This window comes from Cibotium barometz, chromosome 41 (genome assembly GCF_041138505.1).
Source record: "Cibotium barometz isolate CiBa-2024 chromosome 41, ASM4113850v1, whole genome shotgun sequence".
Taxonomy (NCBI): domain Eukaryota; kingdom Viridiplantae; phylum Streptophyta; class Polypodiopsida; order Cyatheales; family Cibotiaceae; genus Cibotium; species Cibotium barometz.
The window spans coordinates 19,950,253-19,972,981 of NC_141086.1; the positions used below are offsets into that span (position 1 = coordinate 19,950,253).

The 22,729-nt window shown below is 46.6% G+C and overlaps 1 protein-coding gene across 2 annotated transcripts in view; it reads left to right on the forward strand.

Moving 5' to 3' along the window:
* Window positions 1-22,729, forward strand: part of LOC147614750 (FAD/NAD(P)-binding oxidoreductase family protein) — a 32,411-nt gene that overhangs the window by 624 nt on the left and 9,058 nt on the right. Inside the window, exons 2-8 of one of the 2 annotated variants that reach the window (XM_086780092.1) lie at window positions 1,057-1,138; window positions 1,327-1,467; window positions 1,583-1,641; window positions 2,025-2,092; window positions 2,201-2,252; window positions 2,534-2,707; window positions 2,955-3,557. In XM_086780092.1, the coding sequence (XP_086636218.1) occupies window positions 1,057-1,138; window positions 1,327-1,467; window positions 1,583-1,641; window positions 2,025-2,092; window positions 2,201-2,252; window positions 2,534-2,707; window positions 2,955-3,557 (1,179 nt within the window). The remainder of the gene's footprint in view (window positions 1-1,056; window positions 1,139-1,326; window positions 1,468-1,582; window positions 1,642-2,024; window positions 2,093-2,200; window positions 2,253-2,533; window positions 2,708-2,954; window positions 3,558-22,729) is intronic. The other variant, XM_086780093.1, reaches the window with a different exon arrangement.

Here is a 22,729-nt window from a genome sequence, read left to right on the forward strand (position 1 = left end):
TCCTGAGTTCAAACCCCTGCAGGCCCTTGTTGGTATTTTGGTCGCTTTGTGGCCCCAAGATGTTAGGGCAGGAAAATCAAGCTGCCTCCCAGCGTGTACCAAATTGCGACTATAGAAGGATATACTAAAAGATTACAAGGTATTTCAGCGATCATATGGGAAGAGGTACCATGTGATAGCGTTTTGAGAGGTGTCCATGTGTGTAGGAATACAAGGTGTTTTATGAGCAGCATGGTGGTTTAGAGAGGTGCATAGGGTTAGATATACCATATAGTTAGTATTTGTGTGCAGGGTTCTGCAAGGTGCCCATATAGGTGCTCAAGGATCATAGGGGCAATGTATGTTTCTAGAGTTCCAAGAGGTACCATATGCTTAGGTGTACAATGTGCAACATTTTTGTATAGGCAGTATATGTGTGCGTGGTTTTAAGAGGTATCAGTGTGTGTAGAGTTACGAGGTGTTGTATTATTATGTGGGCAGTATTTCATTCCTTAACAGAAAGCCATGAGTTCAACCCCTGGAAAAACAGTACAGTATAGGTACCCATATGTGTAGTGTTAGAAGGTGTTATATCATCATATGGGGCAGCACACACGTATAGCTACATGTGTAATGTTACAACTTATACAAGATACCACAGCCACCAGTGCTATACATTGATCGTTTTGGTAGTTCCAGCGTGTTAGAAGACTTAGCTGCATCAAGGGCTCATCTCCTCTGTTGGTGTGCTTGTGCAAGCACTGGCTCATTGGATAAGCTGGGGGTCACATATCTGGTTCTCTTGGTGTTACTATGCGTTCACATTTTAATGGTATTCTCATTCTTACATGGCTTTATCCACAATCTTCAGAACCTGGTAGAAGAAGGGGTATGGGGCATGCATGGGCTATGTGTCTTCTTGAATGTTTATATTAGGTTGATCCCAAAGGCACTTCACACATTAGCCTCCCATGCTGCAATTGTATATGAATTAGGTTTTTCGATCTTGCAATTTGTAGTGCAAGTTCAAAATAGGCAGCTTTTTTTTGGTGAAAACATTTTCCGGTCACATTGCAGGAAACTTGTAAATCAACGGAAGAGTATGATGTTGTCATCATAGGGGGCGGAATGGTTGGTGCTGCGGTTGGCTGTGGCTTAGGTAAGCTACCAGATTGATTTTTTTCAGAGGCAAGATCAGCCTCCATCCCTGATGATGGCGGCCTCAATGAACCCCACAGGTGGTTGTGTAACCAGCTACGAAAGGGAATTGCTTGGTTTTGCTGCTCATCTTGGCCTTCATGCTGATTCTATGATGTAATTCTTTTCCCTTTTTGTGATGATTTGCAGCAAGCAACAAGCTGACTAGCTCGTTGCGAGTGGCCATTGTTGATGGTAAGGCCATAGACTCCCACAGCTTGCCCTCCATCAATGCAATACCAGATCCAAGAGTCAGTGCTATCACGCCATCAACTGTTACCTTTCTGGAAGGTAATATATGTGTAGGCGTATGGAACTTGTGTTAATCTGAGATCGGTTAGCACTTCTGAAGGTGTGCAGTTTTCTAGACAAAGCTATATCCCATGTGTTTGTTTCTGGGTGACAGAAGTTGATGCTTGGAAGCATATTCAAAACAGCAGGCATGCCCCCTTTGATTCAATGCAGGTAATGAGAGTTCTGAGCTGCATCTAGCACTTCTTGGGATGCAATGGCATGTGACAAGGACTACTGGTGGGTGGGTGCATATTAATTTAAGGTTTGCATGTGAGATTTGAAAAGGGAGGAAAGATTCTTATGGGAGCACTTGCTAAGAAAGGAGATGCACCTTGTAAGGATGCTTTCTTAAAATGCTACTGAAGTCAAGATCACACACACACACACACACACACACACACACATGGACACACTCACACGCACTCCGACACACACACATACATCCAGGATTGGACTTGCTATGATGTTTTCTGGCCAAGTTGCACATTAGAGGTACAGGCTTTGATGTAACTCTCACCATAGGATTCTGACTGTCATGTCTATTATGTTTGAAGGTATGGGATTACACTGGTCTAGGATATACTCGCTATAATGCTGCAGACGTGGGCAAACCTGTGCTCGGGTGAGCCATTCACTACATTTCAATCCTCTTTTGATGGATATGCAGTTAAACCTGCTCTTTCTATTTTCCTAAAAAATCTAATCACTATCTAACTCTTGTCCTTGGCAGTTATGTGGTGGAGAACAATGTTATTCTCTCAGCGTTGCACTCACGCTTGCAGGTACTTGACCGAATATTGCATGTTTCATAGTTTGTATGTCTCTGTATTGTGTATGATACTGACTTCTGCTGCACCTATTGGTTCAAAGGTGGTCTATGAATAACATGTTCAAGTCTGAGATACTCCTTGATAGCCAAGGGCTTTACATGCTTCCCTGCCCTTTTAGGTTTCTGATGATGGCAGGCGGGGAGTGGGTGAGCTTGGACAGACAATACTATCCTAGATTACCTGCTTGTGAAATTCATTTCTCTAAGGGTCTCTTCATTTCTTGCACTTTGCAGGATTTGGACTTTGCTACACTAATCTGTCCCGCAATTGTCAAGGCTGTCAAGCTGGATACACACCCTCCATCGGAGTCAATGGAAGCTGAGAGAGGAAAAGAAGCCCTGAATGCAAGGCATGGTTTGGCTCAAGTCGAACTTGATGATGGTCGATGCTTGCATACACGCCTTGTGGTGGGTAAGGGGGTGGTGGGTAAGGGGATGGGTAAAAAATGTTGTAAGATTAGTTAAGGTACTTACACATATAGCTGCACCCGTGGGCGGGGCATCCCAATTGTAAGTTGAGGATGGATGCGCAATCTAGCCTGTCCCAGCTCCCACCCATTCCACAGACATATGTGTAAGCAGTATCAGCACCTGAAACCACATTTTTGTTTTGTCGTTCGCAGAAAAACTCAATTTTGCTTGCTATGGTTGTCAGGTGGGAGCTGATGGAGCCAGTTCGAAGGTCAGAGCGATGGCTGGATTGCAAACGTTCAGGCGGGAGTATAAACAGGAGGCAATAGTTTGCACTCTTGAGACGGCCAAGTGTCATTCAACTGCATGGCAGCGTTTCCTACCTACAGGCCCTCTAGCCATTCTTCCTATGGGGGACACCTTCAGCAACATAGTGTGGTCTACTAGTCCTTCACAGGCACTTGAGCTGAAGAATATGAGGGATGAAGACTTTGTTGTAAAGGTTAATGAAGCACTTGTTGATGATTTTGGTCCTTTTCCTTCCTCGGTTATCCCTCAACTGCTTGGAGGTCGACTCGGACCACTTTGGGGTGATGTCCCTTCTTCGTGTTTTGAACCCTTTGAAGCTCCTCCTTACATAAGCAAGTGCTTAACCAAAAGGGCATCTTTCCCTCTGTCCCTCGGTCATGCCTACAAATATGTTTCACCTCATCTGGTCTTAGTAGGAGATGCAGCACATACGGTGCATCCACTGGCAGGACAAGGAGTAAACCTTGGTTTTGGTGATGCCACGTCGTTGGTCAGTGTCCTGAGTGCAGGAATCGAAGTTGGTGCAGATATTGGGGAGGTATGTTGCTCTTAGTTTTTAAATCTGTGATCTTCTTTTGTTTGTTTGATAGATGAAAGAGTTTTATTTCTTTTTATTATCGAGTTCTTACTTCCGGTCACTAGAGTACGTGCATGAGTAAGGGGCACCTCCATCTTGCATGGAGAGAGAGAGAGAGAGAGAGAGAGAGAGAGAGAGAGAGAGTAATATTAACGTCAACAAAAGACCCAAAGGGTCTATGAGACCATAAGTGATACAATGATACCGTGGGTATACTGAGCTATGGAAAAAATACCTGCCTCTGTGATGGAAGCATATCATAGCATCAAAGAACCTGCTGGATTCACATCTGTTTGGGGGAGGGTCATGATGCTCTAGATTGGGGACATCTGGCCCACGAAATAGATCAAGCTCTATCGCTAGGGATCCCTTGCCTGTGTGCTAAGGTATTCAAATTTCAGAGATAGAAGGAAGAGTGCGACGAAGTCTCACACTTTACACACGAGTCCTAAACTACTGTCTGTATTATGCACAAGGAAGTAGTAGTTCAATGGATATGACTGAGTGAAAACGTCAACTGCGGTCCGGTGACCTACTGTGCACTCTTGGCTAGCACCCTTCGCCTATAGAGAAATGCTTTGTGAAGTCCAATGTTGAGGAAATCAGATGATTATGACGATTTGGCTACCCATGTATGTATATGGTATTGTTTGGTTTATTTTACTGCAATCGACCAGGTTCACGACTTGCAACGTCTTCACCTACCACATGGCACATGTGCCTGCCCACAGGCCTATACAGTTGAGGTGTGTCACATTCCCACCCACTTGCATTGCAATTGTCCTCAGCTGCATGGTGTCCATATAAAGTGCCCTTCCATAAAAGGAAAATATCCAAGCAAAGCTCATCCAAGGTATGCAAGATCTTGAACACCGAGACCACTTTGTGTCTAGTGTGAAGGCTCGCATTCGGGCCTCACCACTTTAGCACAATGTCTTGCAAAGACACCTGGATGACCAACTTTGCATGTTCCAATACTTTTTTCTATCCAACCATCCATGAAGACACGCAGACCACTACGTATCCCCCAGTAGCCCATGGAAGAACACTGTAGAGAATGGCCTAGCAAAACTCCGCTATTTTAACTTCAACAACTAATGCATCGGCTCAAATGGAGCACAAGACACTACTTGCACTGGCTTCAATGCACCCTGAAGGAAGAAAGCAGAATCAAGAACAATACTCCCCAAAACATTGCAGCAAATCTATATCCATTAGTATTGCTAAGGTTATCATAGTAAATCCATGTGTGTGGGCTATTTATAACCGTTTGGTTATTTATAATAACAATGGACACTATATAAGTGAAACATGTGTTATTATTGTTGTAGCCTCAATTCTGGTCTAAGTCTTGATGAGGACTCCAGCCACAGTTGTTGCAGAGCATAGATAGGCTTGCCTAGAGCCTCTATGAGGCAGTCAGGCATGGATATGTGGGAGTCGGACATTGGCCCTTGGCTTGCGGAAGGTTCGAAGCGAACCTATGGTTGGGAGGTGAGCTAGCTTGCACCCCTCTTAGGGGGTTTGTACTAATAGCGTGTGTTCTATGTTTAGGAGATCTATGGGGTTGCTACACTTGGTATAAGAGTGACCTAAATGAGGAAGGTATTGCGATACATGGGAGGAGGTTTGTGTGCTTTTTCGTTTTGCTTTTCTTGGATTTGTAAAAAGAAAAAATCTGAGAATTAATATCGAGAGAAGGACCTGCCACTGCTCCATGTACAAGAGGAGGTCGTCTTTAGTCTTTCTTGCACTTTTGTCTCACCCTGAGTAGTAAAGAGCAGTGCTCTTTTTTTGGTTCTCTATTTTCTTTTTTGGAGAAAAGCAAATCAATGCTTTGTCCAAAAAAAAAAAAGTCTTTATTTAGATGTGCTCAAATTTAGCATGCCTTCCTGCATGCATGAGCCCACACATGCTTTCTTTTCTGCATGCACTGTTTCTGCCCATGCATGCGTAGGCTTGCCCCCCCTCTTTCCCTATTGCTGGTCGCCTTCAGTAGACACACCCACCTTTGCTTGCTGCCGTATGGCATCCCACCTGTACAGCATGATGACGTGGCCTGTACGGCCTATACAGGTGGCTGTGCAGCCTTACCCTCTGGCTGCCTGCTCCATCTATGCCACTTATGCATGCCATAAGCTACACGAAACATCTCTGCAGCCGGGTGTGGGATATAGGTTTTTTCCTAGGGTTTCCATGGGAAAATACTGGGTTGTCAGCCTGCATTTTTTATAGGGTTTCAGATTTGCACCTCTCCTGTAATTCTCCTACCTCAGAATCCATGTGCTTTCTAACATGACAACAGAAACCCAAAAATCATAGACTTTTTTCTAAGATGATGGCGTAGAGAATACCTTGAATGAGTATGCATCAAATCAACCTTAGCACAAAAGCATAGAGAATACGTAGCGTAAAGTGTGGTTTTTCAGAATCAGCAAGTACTGTATTTGACGTTGTAGCGGCAGAAGAAACCCTTTTCACTCTCTATCCATGGTGAAGAATACATCCTGTACTTTCTCATATGATCTTTTTGATCATCAGAAAGGGTAGCTTACCACTAGGGAATCGGCTAAGATGACCAGGGACTAACATTACAATTAGATGGACATTAACAATGAGATGAACACTTGGATCTTGGTGGTTGTGGGTCATGACTGGAACACTTGTTTATTGTGGCACCTTCTTAGTGAGAAGGAGCAGACATAGGGGAAAAGCATGCATTGGCAGACATTTTGCTTTTATAGCATAGGTCAATTGGGAAGCTTGTCACCATTTGGCCACCCGAATGGTTCACTCTTGCTTTCACACTATGTACATATTGGATTGGTGTCCATGGCTTATGGAATGTGCCTATGCATGTGATTGACATGTGTCATGCTGTATAGTTGGATATGATATTCCGCTGGGACTTGACGTTATCATGCCCGGAATATCTGGAAGACTTGGCTTTCCGCTGGGACTTGTGCCTTTGTGTACATGCCCGGAAACGCCTGGAGGATTGGCTTTCCACTGGGTCTGGTATCGGATATACTTGCCTGGAAACGCCTGATCTTATATGGTTTCATGAACGGAAATTGCTCATGCCAATGCTGCATTGCATAGCATCTTTATGTGCTTGCCTGCAAATGAAATTGCATGCTGTTTTCATGCCTGCATGACCTATGTGTAGTTCCGGGCTAGGGAACGCCCGCCCGTGAACCGTGCGTGTGAAACTGTCTGCTGACATGGTTGTGTGGCATGTGAACAGGTGGTAAATATTACCCAAACTAGGCTCACATAGCCCTTAGGACTTGGCCAATATTTATAAGTGAGTGCGTTCCCACTTCATTAAAGTTTGGGCGCCCAAAAGTCACTTATAAATTATGACCACTTCCAAGTTCACACTCACTGAAGTCCCGATGCGGACAAGACTCAATGTCCAGGACCTGATCTTCCTTTTTACTCATAAATGGGCATCTCCCCATGTCCCCTCACCTGATTGGACCCCAATTATTAAGAGAAAATTCGTGTTTTCTCTTCATGAGGATTTTTGGAGGCTGAAATCTCTGTTTTTCCACCATTTCTCTCCATTTCCAAGCTCTCCATAGCCATACCCAACTTGCTAGGGTGTTTTCCAAGCTTCCAAGAGTCTTTCCAAGTGCTAATCACTCTCCTACTCACTCCCAATGACTGAAATTCAGCAAAACAGCTCTCATTTTTGCTGTAATTTCTGGAGCCTTCCTTTCTCAAGTTGAACCATAGGGGAAGCTTTCCCAAGGTTCCCTTCATCCTCTTGAAGACTTTTGTCGCGAAGGATTGCGGCAAATCGAAGATATCAACACTTCTAAAGCTTCCAACGCGAAGGCTTCCGCTTGCAACAACTTCTATGAAGACTAGTAAGCTAATTGGACAATGTGTTTTCATTACTTATGCAGTAGAAGGGCAGGACTCCTTGTTTAGCCGCCCTGTGTAGTATTTCTCTTGTTCTATGTGCTCTTGAAGATGTTGCTACCTTGCTTGGTAGAACATAGAGCCAATGGTAGAGAATATGGGCATTGAAGTCGGGCTGGGCATCAAGGCAGCTCCTTGGTGATCTACATCGACATACATACCATTGTTTTCTAAATGCTGAATTTCATATGCATTGGCATGGAGGATTTGGCAATGGATGCCCGTGAAGCTATGTATTGAATTTCTCCAATAGTAATACAATTTACTCAAGGGAGGGGTCGGCCGTTCCGGCTCATTGTGTGTCTCTTGTCAATTCAACAATTTACTTCTTGTATATGAGCAAGTGTCCTTCAAATCTTAGTGTATTTAAGTGTATTGATTAGCATTGTGTTCAACCAAGTTACAAAGCTTGGTTTGGTTCTATCATAATACCGTGCTTCCTTGGCCCATGTAACCCTTACGTCATCGCCATTATTCACGGGGTGGTCGTTTGGGAAGTGACTTGACCAAATAGATTTCTGTTTTTGGAGTGGAACAGTTTGAATTTATGATTGGCACGCACCAGCATTTTCAAACTTAGCAAAAAATATAATGCACGTATGATGCTCACCAAATATAGGACATAAAAGAACCAACCACCCACTATCTGTTAGGCTTGTTGATGACTGTTATTGGGCGATAGCAGTCATGCAATGTTTTACATGCTCCTCGCTCAATCTATTCCATAGTGGAATGCCTTCTCTAGTCTGCATGCACTCACCACTCGGGAAGTCTAGCATAACAAAGTCTACTGTCCATTTCACCTTTCTTCCCATCTTTATGTATTCATTTTGCAGGAGGCATAATAGACAAGAAGAACTCATGTATCTTAGCATAGACATTGTTCTTCTTGCCCATAAAGAAATCACACCCCATCTCAATATAGTCCCCCACCACACAACCATATATAGTGGGAGATCCATGAACCAACGAGATGCAACATTTGGAGAGAAGCAGATTTCTTGATAGCTTCTTGAGTTGTATGTGCTCGTTATGCCTGAGCTAAACAACTCGGAAACACAATTCTCCTTGACTAATCTGAAGGACTAGATTCAGACATTGCAAGGGTGATCTGAGGGAGGGGACTCAGGAGTGGGTGATCTCTTGGGAGGTTCGGATGGGGATACACACCTTGGAAGCATATACCTTGGTGTCCTATCTGGTACACAATATTTGCATATCTGAATGGGTTGAGTTGTAGTTGGGTGTTTTCCTTTGAAGAGAACAACCTTGACCTATAGAGTAGAATTTATTGTAGAGGTCATTGACTTGGAAGACTAAAGAGTCTCTTTTGGTTGGTTTTGCCAAGGTGATCTTGAGTTTGTCAAATGAACTCGAGAGTGGGATGTACTTTGGTACTTATTCCATGACCCATGTGTTGCAGTTTAGGAATCCACGTCTTGCTAATTGGGAAGTGTGTATTTATCTCCTTGGATGATATACTCATGTTTTCTGCTAGAGCAGAGCAGCACGAGTAGGATGTGGAGACGGTCTTGCAACTTTTGCGGGACAATAAGCTCTACATTAACGAAAAGAAGAGTGCATTTGGCCTCTTAGAGGTTCGTTACTTGGGATATGTTATTAGTGAGTCCCGGTATTCGTTTGGACCCCGACACGGTACAAGCTATATTGGACTGGGATGTTCCTAAGATTGCCCAGGAAATCAGATCATTTGTGGGTCTTTGTCAAGCCTACAGTACCCACATGGAAAATTTTCCGAACTCGTTGCACCTCTTACATATCTGCTTAAGGGCGTGAAGACGCATAGTCAAAAAGTATTTGCCGTTACGGGCAAAGCACTTGAGGCCTTCCATGCATTACAGAAAGTGGCCTCAAAAGCACGACTCCTTAAGTTGGCATCATGGGATGACCCTTTCGAGGTTATCATTGATGCTAGTAACCTTGTCATCGGCGCTGTTTTATAGCAAGATGATAGACCAATGGCTTACTACAGCTGCAAGTTGAATGCCGAAAAGAATTATTCGGTGTATAACAAAGAGCTGTTAGGGGTGATCACCGCTCTTAAGCATTGGAAACCTTTCTTTACGGGAGAGAATTCACAGTATAGACTGATCATCAGGCACTTAAATGGTTGCAAACCATGCCTAGTGCCCGGTGGAGTGACAGGCAAGCTAGGTGGTGTCACATCTTCCAACAATTTAGAGGTATGATTGAATACATCCTTGGCATCAATAATCTTGTTGCTGACGCTCTTAGTCGTAAGTCAACCATTTAGACATTACAGGAGTCCACTGTGCTAGAAATTCAAGGAAAAGATTTGGATAGCATGAGAGCACAATATGCGGATTTAGTAGAGTTCGGGACTCCACATTGTTTGGCCCTCGGTTCAAAACCGGGTCATTCCTCCATCCAAGATGGCTGGTTGTTTTACAAGAACTGGCTATGCATACTCAAAGAGAAAAGACTGGCACTTCTTCATGATGCCCATGACTCTCTTGTTGGGGCGGGGGGGTCATCGAGGTGACATGGGCTAGGCCATTGGCTAGCCCATGGGAGAGCCCTAGGTACCAGTCGGCAGCTTGTATGGGGCTAGGAACCTGTCGGCCAGTTGGGAATAGCAGTTGGCTAGCATTAGAAGATGCCACAGCATCCAGACTCTCACAAAAGATCAAGTGTATCATTTAATGCATGAAAGACCAGGTCGTGAGCCAGTTGTCTCCACCGACTAGCAGCCTGGACTCATATAAAAACAGCCCCTCATTCCATTGCATACATCTATGTCATAAAATTAGTATTCTCTTAGAGAACACAGTGCAGATATGTCTGCTTGAAGACTATGGTCTTTGCAAGCATAATTCATAGCCAAGCACCTAGTGCTTCAGTTCGAAGGCAGCCCCGAAGTTTGCTTTAGCAATCAGCCTTCAGTAGTCCATCTCCCTCAACAGATCTGGGTGTGCATAATGTTGGAAATTATTTCATCCCCATATGGACTTTCCCATGCATATTCATGCTAGTATCTGGCTCCATATGAAGCCCTGCATTGGCATATCTTAGCAGAGATTATTCAGCATTTTTTCTACCATTTTTGGGTATTTTTAAGGCATTTTATAGCATTTTTTTGCTACAACCATGCTGTCGGCCTACTACAGCTGGCCAACCAGCATCTTGAGGTAGTATATAAGGGCTGGCTCCCTTTTCCCTCAGATCATCTCATTTTTCAGCTTCTGCAGTGATAGGCAGCATCTACGGGACCTCCCTCATGCTGCTCCACATGATGTAATACCTTTTCTGGTAATATTCAGCAGCGATCTTCTTTTCTCCTTTATGCTTGCTGTCTATATACATTGTTGTACAGTTCTTGCAACATTTCTTTGTGGGTATCACAACATAGTACCCATTCTTTCACATAAGGCTATCCGAAGTGGCTTCAAAGTAGGCTTCATACAGCTTGATGGTTCAGCAGACGTCTGGTCTACAACGTCCTTGCGTTGGGCAATCTCTGTTAGTCAAGTCTCAGTAAGTTCTTTGCATTGTAACAGTTCTCCAAAGTAATATAAGCAAATACTCTTGCTTGTTGGGGGAGGGGGAGGGGGGGGTGTAAATTGGGACCCAATCTAGTGTTGGCTCTGCTTCTTGAGTCTCTCTCCATCTCTACCTCTTGTGTTTAAAAGATTGCTTCATGCTCACTTCATAAAGGTATAAAGGTGGTCTTGTTGTGCATTACACGATCTAGCCAGTTGCATGTTAGAGTTCACTTTGAGTTTCACCCTTTCCCGGATGCTCGGAAGATCCAGATGGTTCAAGGTCTCCTTAAGGGGAAGGCCTTGACTTGGTGGCGGGAACTGCAAAACAAACCTAGTACTTGGGTAGATTTCGAGAGACCGTTTTGGGAAGAGTTCCTCCAGGCGGTAGTGGCCAAGTTTGTAGACTTGGACATGAAGAATATGCCTTTTGACCCATACGTGCAACGCTCTATCCATGTGGACATATCCGTATGGCCCTTTGTGAGTCCTTGTTCGGGATGAGTCAGCTAGGGATCCAATATAGAGCTTCATGGTCACGTGTACAAGTCACGCACATGGTCATGGTCAGGTTGAAAGAAAGTGAAGCAAATAGAAAACACAAATGTAGGCCCAGGTACAAGACCTGTAAGTGCTGGAAATTGATGTTTATTGCTGAAAACTGAGTACGAGGGAAGCCCGTAGGTGCTGTACAATGGTAAGAAGCAGAAGCAACTGCTAATGACCTCAACAAGATGCAAAAGAATGAGATGAAATGGGGGAACAGGGGGTCAACCCTTATATACTCCCCCAAAGTGCTGTTCGGCCAGCTATAGTAGCAGGCCTACAGCAGACCAATAGCATAAAATGCTAAAAAATGCCTAAAAATGGTGAATAATATCTGCTAAAATATGCCAATGCAGGGTCTCATAAAATGACGAGTACAAGCATGAAAAGGTGATGTAGCCTCTGGAGATGATATAATCCAACACCTTCTCTTCAGCGCTAGAGGGGCGGTCCAATACGAGTACGCCAAAGTAACACCTCCATAATAGCTCTCGGAAGTGGTTTGGTGAAGAGATCAGCTGCATTGTCCTTGGTGGAACAATAGGCCAGTCGAAGAAGTCCCAACTCGATCCAATCACTGTTCACGTACAAAATGATAATGCACTTCAATATGCTTGGATCGTCCCCGTATCACAGGATTCTATGTTAGAGCAATAGCACTCTGAGAATCTGAGAAGATAGTAACTGAGGAAGTGTCGGCACAGCACAAATGCTCCAAAATCTAATGAATCCAAAGTGCCTCAATGGAGGAGAGAAGGTAGGATTTATACTCAGTCTCGATGGAAGAAGCAGAAACAGTCCTTTACTTTTGAGGCTTCCAAGAAACCAATCCAAAACCAAGCATGAAGCAATATCCAGATGTAGACCTCCGAGTATCAATACAGCCTACCGAATCAGCCTACCGAATCAGAATCAGAATCTTTGAAGCCAATCAAATCAGCACCACTGGAGTAGGTGATGCCATAATCTGAAGTACCTCGAAGATAACGAAGAACTCTCAAAGCTGCCTACCAATGAGACCTTCGAGCGGCTTATGAGAACTAGTCGAGGACACTCATAGCATAGGAGATGTCTGGATGGGTGTTGGCAAGGTAAAGCAACGAGTCAACAATCTACCGGTACTCTGTGGAATCCCTCAAGTGTCACGTGCACACCCATCAGGTGTACAAGTGGCATGGCATCATTAGGCATTTAATCAGGATATTCATCCAGGCATATATCAGTATGAGCATCGTATGGGGGTGTTTCATCACCAACATCAGCATCCTAATCATCATGAGCATTTTATGGCATTTATGGCATCAGCCCCGACAGCAGGTATAAACCAGCCGACTGGCATTTTATGGCCTTTGTGACATTTTATGGCAGTCGTGGGCTTTTTGCATCTGGCCGACTGCAGCAAAGCTGGCTGACCAGCACCAATCCCTCATATAAATAGAGGCACATCAGCATTCAGTCCATTATAGCATCTGACATCAGCGTTTTCAGCCCATCAACACATCCAGTTCAGCATAGCGCATCTCATCCAGTTCAGTCCAGCAGATTCAGCCAACGCATCTATCTCCTCAGCGTTTCCTTCCCAGGCAACAGGAGAGCATCTGCGTTTTCAGCATCACATCAGCATTGCATCAGTGCATCTATCTCCTCAGCGTTTCCTTCCCAGGCAACAGGAGAGCATCTGCGTTTTCAGCATCACATCAGCATTGCATCAGTCCCAAAGCCATCCCTTCAGCGTTTCCTTCCCAGGAGACAAGGGAAAGACAGTGGGACAGCAGTTCATTCAGCATATCAGTATATTCAGCATATAGTTCATCATTCCTAACTCCTACATAGAGGGAAGCTGGCATCGAAGGGTGGACCTCAGCATCAGCATTCAGCCTATTCCTCTCATCTCGAGAAGGATAGTCATCTAGGACAGCATCATAGATCTATTCAGATCTCCTTGTAACCCATTCATCTAATATAGCTGCATTGCATTGCATTGCATTGACACATATTTGTCTATCTCTTAAGCATCATTAAGTGCAGTTTAGTTAGACTAAGGTTGTGTTTACGACGGTCAAATACTTCACATGTCACATTGGTATCAGAGCGTTACAAGGTAACCAACCTTAGATCATTTTCATTCCATCAGTCATTCAGTCAGACATCATGTTTATCGCTTCCGCATAGTTAAACCGAGTTCTCAAAATCTTGCAGGCCACCCTTAGGGATTTTCCCTTAGGTATGCATTAGTAACCCATCCATCTGCATTCTTGCACAGCATATAGGGTTGCACATGGCTTGCATAGCAGTCATCTTAGCAGTCGCCCTTATGAGGTGTTTTCCCATTTTTCCCCACTCTCCGTATTTTTCCCCTATTTTTCCCCATTTTTCTGAGGCTTGGGAGGGCTGCCAGATGATGCCAGGAGCACCCCAGTGCTGGCCGACTGGATCTTCATCAGTCGTGGGCTTCAGGGCTGCTGGCCAACTGCCTTTTACCAGTCGTGGGCATCAGATAGCTGGCCGACTGCATTTATGTAGTCGTGGACCTCTTTCTTCAGTCGTGGACACTTTTGGTGCTGGCCGACTGCCCTTCCAGGGAGGTATATATAGGTCCTCAGCCCCCATGCCTTATTTGTATCATATCTCGGGATCTTCTTGTGTATATAGAGCAGAGTTACACGCCTACATCTGTCTCTCTCTTGTGCTGTTTTTCTGCTTGCGTTTTTGCTCGTGTGTTCCCAGATTTGGTCATCATCTCCGCTGCGTATTCTGACATGGTATCAGAGCCCTAGGCTCTAGATAGGTCTTGGGAATTGTGTGAGCAAGAGGGGGATTGTTTTGTGGCTGATTGGTGGACTGTTTTGGGCTGATCGGGAAGAGGAGAAGCAAGAGGAAGGCGGGCTGATTTGCTGGACAGCCACTTGCAGGTTTTAGTTCTTCTTTGTTCCCACCCACCCACCCTTTTAAGAGTACATCCCCGCTATGGCAGATCTGTTTGAGATGGCTGAGAGACATGTGAAGATCTCGACACTCCCCACGTTCCCGGTGGACCGTCAGTTGGACGAGAGCAACTACGGCATATGGAAGGTGATGATGGAATCCGTTCTGGAGTCCTACGATCTCGCTGATTTCGTCGTTGTTGGTGTTCCACGGCCGGAAGTAGAGGAAGGGGAGTTACCGTCAACCCGAAAGGACCAGGAGGCCCAGACACAGATGTGGGATCGTGTCAACGCCAGGGTCCGTTCGTTTATTTTCCTCAATTGCACACCGCAGGTAATTAATCATGTAAAGCACATGACGCTGGCCAGAGGTATATGGCAGCATTTGGCCTCACTTTACAACAGGGTATCGCCCATGAAGAGGATTTCCTTGGAAGTACAGATGCGGGTTATGAGCCCTGCAAAGTCGTCGACGATGCGGGAGCATATTAACAAGCTGCAGGCTCTTCAGCAGGAAGTTCTTCACGCTGGGAAGGAGATATCGTCAGAGGACATGGCCATAACGTTGCTGTCACATTTGCCCTCTTCGTACTCAGCATTTTACTCGTCGTTGATTACCAGTGTCAGGCTCAGCACCATTACTTGGGAGGAGCTTGTGCCAATGGTCTTGGACCAGGAGGAACGATCCACGAACCCTCCTCAGGGTGGAGGTTCGGAGGCCTTTACTGGCCAACGGTCGAAAGGCCGTAACTCGGGCAAAGGGAAGGCTTCATCGGAGAAGTCTTTTGAGAAGAAGTCCGACGCTGACCGCGAGAAACTGAAGGCAGAGAGGACCTGTAATGATTGTGGCGAGAAAGGCCACTACTGGAGGCAGTGTCCCAAGCGGAAGATCGAGAAGGGTGAAGATTCCTCAGCAGCAATCATGAAGACTTCGGCTTTTGTGCACCCGGAGGTGATGGACACCGATGTTTCATTTTCTTCAGGCAGGGAGGAGATTGGAGGACTCTCCGCAACGGATACTCGGGAGTGGATTCTCGATAGTGGTGCTTCCAGGCACATGACTCCTCCCCGTTCCGGTTTACAGGATCTCTGCAGGCTTTCTGGTCATATTCTTACTGGTGATACGTCCACTATCCCAGTTCACAGTGAGGGCAGGATGGAGATAGTTCCCGATGGCAGAGGGGGGAAGCATTCCTCCCAGGTGTTGTATGTTCCGGCACTTGGTTTTCATCTGTTGTCAGTGCATCAGGTTTGCAAGACTGGCGTACGGGTGGAGTTTGATGAGCATTTTGTTGCTCTCCCGGTCAAAGCAACAGGCCAAGTGGTTTGGGAAGGCGGAGTGGAGAATGGAGTTTACAGGCTTTCAGCACTCTCTCTCCCAGGTCCTCAGGATTGTGATGAGTGGCAGTCTGGTAATGGCTACTCAAGTGTGGATACGCTGCAGGTGCGAGCTTTCCGAGACCAGGTGGTGGATAGCTTACCAGTAGATGGCAGCAGTTGGCAGGAACTTTCCAGTACTGATGTTGGTTGTTCTTGTGTTCGTGAGTCAGAGGAAGCTGAACAGGTCACTTATGCTCTGATGTCTCGTCGTGTTCGAGACATAGAACTTCCAGTAGTTGAGGATGTTCTTTCCACGGGGACCTTTCGGAAAGCCAGGCAGGTGACAGGTGATTACTTGCAGAAGGAGGTGGTTTCTCCAGGCTTTGTGGTTCCGGATTCAGAGGGGGTGGTTGACAGGTTTCAGAAGGCCTTGCATGGTCTTCAGAAGGTTTCCAGGACTTGCTTGTGCACCGTAACAGGTGTTGATCCTTGTGAGCAGTGTGATGTCTCGGTGATTCAGAAGCTGTATGGTTCATTGATCTGGTTGATGGACACCGGATTGGACGGGAGCTTCCTGATGAGGCAGTTAAGCTCTTGGTTACAGATGTCTCTTTGTGAGGCAGGATCGCGTTTCCTGTGGTTTCTGCGGCATGCGAAGGATCATGGACTCTTGTACACAGGAGGGGGATTGTTGGATGGAGTCCGACTCCACGGTTGGAGTGACTCGGTTTGGGGAGGAGATCCGGACACGAGGAGATCTACTTATGCCCCAGGAGCAGTTTTACGGAGCAGGAGGAGGTTACATTGCAGGCTTGGGCTTCCACTGGAGGAACCCTTGGTCATCCAAAGGCACTTTGTTCGTGAACAGATTGTTGCTGATGACATCTTGCTGGAGTTCTGTTCGACGGAGGACAGTACGGTGGACCTCTTCACGAAGTCGCTCTCAGGATTTGCTCAGGCGGCACCCCAGCTCCCAGTGGTTGGTCACACAGCCAGGAGCTGAGAGGGGGTGTTAGAAGTCATCTCTTGTCTAGTTTTATACACCAGGGCCTTTGTTGTGGGTGTGCCCGCCCTTATGAGGTGTTTTCCCATTTTTCCCCACTCTCCGTATTTTCCCCCTATTTTTTCCCATTTTTCTGAGGCTTGGGAGGGCTGCCAGATGATGCCAGGAGCACCCCAGTGCTGGCCGACTGGATCTTCATCAGTCGTGGGCTTCAAGGCTGCTGGCCGACTGCCTTTTACCAGTCCTGGGCATCAGATAGCTGGCCGACTGCATTTATGCAGTCGTGGACCTCTTTCTTCAGTCGTGGACACTTTTGGTGCTGGCCGACTGCCCTTCCAGGGAGGTATATATAGGTCCTCAGCCCCCATGCCTTATTTGTATCATATCTCGGGATCTTCTTGTGTATATAGAGCAGAGTTACACGCCTACATCTGTCTCTCTCTTGTGTTGTTTTTCTGCCTGCGTTTTTGCTCGTGTGTTCCCAGATTTGGTCATCATCTCCGCTGCGTATTCTGACATATTCAGCATATAGTTCATCATTCCTAACTCCTACATAGAGGGAAGCCGGCATCAAAGGATGGACCTCAGCATTGGAGCAAGGAACAGTCCTCAGCATCAGCATTCAGCCTATTCCTCTCATCCCGAGAAGGATAGTCATCTAGGACAACATCATAGATCTATTCAAATCTCCTTGTAACCCATTCATCTAATATAGATGCATTGCATTGCATTGACACATATTTGTCTCTTAAGCATCATTAAGTGCAGTTTAGTTAGACTAAGGTTGTGTTTACGATGGTCAAAGACCTCACATGTCACATCAAGGGTGTATCATCCTCCTTGGATAACTTGGCATTGGGATCCATGGGACAAGAGAGGGTTGTACAATCTGACAACCCATAAAGTGAGAGCAGCTTCTTCACATACGTCTTTTGAGAAATGAAGATATAGTCATCTTTGTGTCAAACCACAAGAAGGCATCAATCTTTTGATATGAGGCACGGGGTGCTTGTTTGAGACCATAAAGAGCCTTTTGCAGAAGATACATATGGGTGTCCTATCCCTGGATCACAAACCAGGCTCAACATAAACTTCCTCCTCTAATTCTCCATTCAAAAAAGTAGATTTGACATCCATCTGGAACACGGGCCATCTGAAGTGTGCAGCCAGAGCCAAAACAATTCTGATGGTGGTATTCCTGGCTGTAGGAGCAAATGTCTCATCAAAGTCGTCACCTGTCTTCTGAGCATATCCTGGAGCAACAAGGTGGGCTTTGTACTTGTCCAAAGTACCAATTGCATGAAGCTTGACTTTGAAAACCCATTTCACATCAATAACACGTCGATGTAAAGGCCATGGCACCAAAGACCAAGTGTTATTCCTCTCAATAGAGGCCATCTCTGCTTCCATGGCTTGCCGCCACTACAGCTGTGAAAGAGCTTCCTCTGGACTCTTAGGCTCATCGATCTCCTGGAGAGAACTCATGAGAGCATAATTCACTGTGTGATGAGATTGGGAAGCTCGAGATGAACGACGAGTTCCAGGGGTTGGTTATGGAGCTGTGCATCAGTGAGACCAGAATCTCTAAAGAGTTGCTGAACCCACCGAGGTAGGTCATCCTTTCAAAGTGTGAAGAAGAAGATCCAATTGTTTTGCAATAGAGGATTCATCCGATCTTGCTGGAAGTGGTGATGAAGTAAGCACTGGTGAGGGTAATTCCAGAGTCAAAGCAGGACTCGTAGAGGGATTGGGAGATGCAGAAGCTGGTGCAACAAGAAGGGGTGGTTGTAAAGTAGTAGCTGGCACTAGGGTTGTAGTTGTCAGAATATGCAGCGGAAATGATAACCAAACTTGGGTAGACAAGAGCAAGTAGACTGTAGAAAATAAACAGCACAAGAAACACAGAGAGATAGGTGTGTAAACTCTTCTCTATACACAAGATCCCGGAAAAACTGAATGAGGAAGTGGTGGGGGCTGAGGGGCTATATATACATCCCTGAGAGGGGAGTCGGCCAGCAGAAAGAGTGCCCACGACTGATGAAAAAGTCCCACGACTGCATAAATGCAGTCGGCCAGCAAATAGGTGCCCACGACTGATGAAATCCAGTCGGCCAGCAGCCCAGTAGCCCACGATTGATAAACATCCAGTCGGCCAGCACTGGAGTGCTCCTGGCAGCCTCTGGCAACCCTCCCACCACTAGGAAAAAATGGGAAAAAATAGGGAAAAATACGGGGAGTGTGGAAAAATGATAAAACACCTCATAAGGGCAGGCACACCCACAACAAAGGCCCTGGTGTATACAAATAGAGAGGAGATGACTTCTAACACCCCCTCTCAGCTCCTGGCTGTGAAACCAACCCAAGGGAGCTGGAGTGCCGCCTGAGCGTAGCCTGAGGTAGAGACTTCGTGAAGAGGTCCGCCACATTGTCCTCCGTCGAACAATAAAGTAGCAAGATGTCACCAGCCAAGATCTTCTCACGTACAAAGTGATACTGTATCTCTATATGCTTGGTCCGGGCATGGAAAACCGGGTTCCGAGCAATAGCTATACAACTCTGGTTATCGCACTGGATGACTGTGGGCTCCCTCTATGGAAACCCGATCTCGCCTAGCAGCCTCCGCAGCCATACAACCTCACAAGCAGCACCACAAGCAGCCCGATACTCTGCCTCTGTCGAAGAAAGGGCAATAGTAGGCTGCCTCTTGCTGCTCCAAGAAACTGCTCCTGAGCCGAGGGTAAAACTATATCCTGAAGTAGATCTCCTCGTGTCTGGATCTCCTCCCCAATTTGAGTCACTCCAACCTTGGAGCTTGACTCCATTCCCTCTTGTGTAAAAGAGTCCCAGATCCTTCGTACTCTGCAAATACCGCAAGATCCGCAATCCTGCGTCCCAATGAGACTTCAATGGCGTCTGCATAAAAGAGCTCAACAGCCCCATGGAGAAGCTCAAGTCCAATCTGGTGTTCAGCAACTAGATCAATGAACCAACCAACTTCCGGTACTGCGAGGCATCAACTAGCTCACAAGGATCTGTAACAGTTAACTTTGTGTTCGGGTCCATCGGCGAAGTAATAGGCTTGCAGTTCTCCATCCCAAAGGCCTCAAGCAACTCGTGAACATACCGCTGCTGAGAGACGAAAAACCCCCTCTGGGTCCGCCAGATCTCCAATCCCAAGAAGAAGTGGAGTAAGCCTAAGTCGGTCATCTCAAACTCCTTTGACAAGGTAGCCTTCGTCACTCCAATGTGCTCCACATGACCGCCGGTGAGAATGAGATCATCCACATAAAGGATAATAAGTGTGACCATGCCGCGTTCCCGAAAGAGATACAAGTTCGGATCTGCAACCGATCTCTGAAATCCAGTTCGAATAAAGAAGGAATCAATCTTTTGATTCCAAGCCCTGGGAGCCTGCTTAAGACCATACAAGGCCTTACGTAACCTGTAAACCATCCCTTCCGATCCTGGAACAATAAAGCCTGGCGGCTGCTCAACGTACACCTCCTCCTGCAGGTCACCATTAAGGAATGCAGATTTTACATCCATCTGGTACACGGGCCACCTCTGAGAAGAAGCAAGGGCAAGAACGGTCCGAATCGTGGACATCCGCGCTGTCGGTGCAAAGGTATCCTCGTAGTCGATGCCTGGCTGCTGAGCATAACCTTTAGCCACAAGCCTGGCTTTGTGTTTGTCCACCGACCCATCAGACGCGTATTTGGTCTTAAAGACCCATTTGACACCAATGACTGACCGCTTCGACGGCGTCGAGTGTTGTTCTTCTCGATGGCATCAAGTTCCACCTGCATGGCTTTCCTCCAAGTATCGTGTGAAAGGGCTTCCTTTACGGAAGTGGGCTCTTTATCCCGCATGATACGAGACATCAAAGCATAGTTCACCTGAAGAAGCTCCGCCGTGTTGCTTTTATCTCGGACTCGATGTGATCTTCGAGGGCCATCCTCTGTGGTCCACTCGGAGGGTAGCTCCGTGACACCTGACTCCTAAAGGGTGTCTAACAACCACCTAGGTACTCGAACAGATTGTGGAGCCTCTTGTGGTCGCGGGGGCTCAACTCCAGCTGCGGGCTCAACCTCCTGTGATGACTGAGGTGGATCAACTGGAGTAGTAGACTGGGAATCATCATCAGACTCCTCTGGATCTCCAAGAAGTGGCGGCTCCTCGACAGTGGATGCTGGAACATGCTCGTCAAAGACCACATCCCGGCTGACAACAATCTCGTTCCTCTCTGGATCATACAACCTGTATCCCTTGGAAAGAGAGTTATACCCCACAAATACCAGCTTGCGGGACTTGGAGTCAAGCTTCCCCCTCTGCTTCTTCGGAATATGTACATACGCGTCACTCCCAAAGACACGGAAGTGCGAGACATCGGGTTTCCTGCCAAAATATGCCTCAAATGGAGTCATATGGGGTACAGAAGTCGTCGGAGAGCGGTTAATGGTATGGACAGCCGTTGCCACAGCCTCACCCCAAAGTGGACGAGGAAGATCATGATGCTCCAACATGGTCCTCGCCATCTCCACCACAGTCCTGTTCTTACGTTCAACAACTCCATTCTCCGAAGGCGATCCGGTATTGGCCAATTCCCTTTTGATGCCACGATCTGCACAAAACCTGAAAAATACAGTCGAGGAGAATTCACCTACTTTGTGAGCCCTGAGAGTCTTGACCTGAAATCCAAACTCTTTCTCCACCATCACGTGCCAATCCTTGAACCGAGCAAAAGCCTGGTCCTTCTGGGAAAGAAAGTAGACCCACGTGAATCTGGTACAATCATCAACAAGCAGCATGAAGTAGAGAGATCCTCCCAAGGATGGTATCTGCTGTGGTCCACACAAGTCAGTGTGAATCAACTCCAATGGTTTCGAAGCCCGCCTGGAAGCCTGCTTCGGAAAGGATTCCCTGTGCTGCTTACCACGTATGCAAGAACTGTAGCGTCCTTGCCTATTACCAACATCTGGCAAGCCAACCACCATCTGGTCCCGGAAGGCGCGCCGCAAAGCATCCACATTTAAGTGGCCAAAACGAAAGTGCCACAAATCTCCGACCTGAGAGCCTGTCAATGAGGAGAGTGCAGAGAGCTTGTAGATGCCATTCTCCACACCGCCTTCCCAAACAACTTTGCCTGTCTCGCGGTCCCTTAGAGCAACTGAATGCTTCTCAAATTCCACCCGAAAGCCAGTCTTGCATACCTCATGCAGTGACAGAAGATGAAAACCCAGAGCAGGGACATAAAGAACACGGGAAGCATGCTTGCCCCCCTTGCTGTCGGGAATAATCTCCATCCGGCCCTCACTATGTATCGGAATAGTGGAGTTATCGCCAATAAAGATACGACCTAACTGCCGTTTAAGATCCAGAAAGAAGTCACGGGATGGAGTCATGTGCCTGGAAGTACCACTGTCGAGAATCCATTCCCGGGTATCCTTTGCGGTGAAGCCAACTGTCTCCTCGCTCGAAGATGATGAAGCATCGGAGTCCACCATCTCTAAGTGCACACCGGAGTCTTCGCAGCTGAGGTTGAGGAATCAGCACTCTTCCCTGTCTGCTTAGGGCACTTCCTCCAGTAGTGGCCTTTCTCGCCACAATCATTACAAGATCTTTCGGCCTTCAGCTTCTCTCGTTCTGGATCAGGCTTCTTCTCAAAAGACTTCTCCGGTGAAGCCTTCCCTTTGCCCTTGTTGGTATTACGGCCTTTCGACCGTTGGCCAGTTAAGGCCTCCGAACCTCCGCCGTGAGGAGGGTTCGTGAAACGTTCCTCCTGGTCCAAGACCATTGGCACAAGCTCCTCCCAAGTAATGGTGCTGAGCCTGCCACTCGTGATCAACGAGGAATAGAAAGCAGAATACTGACCAGGCAAGTGGGAAAGTA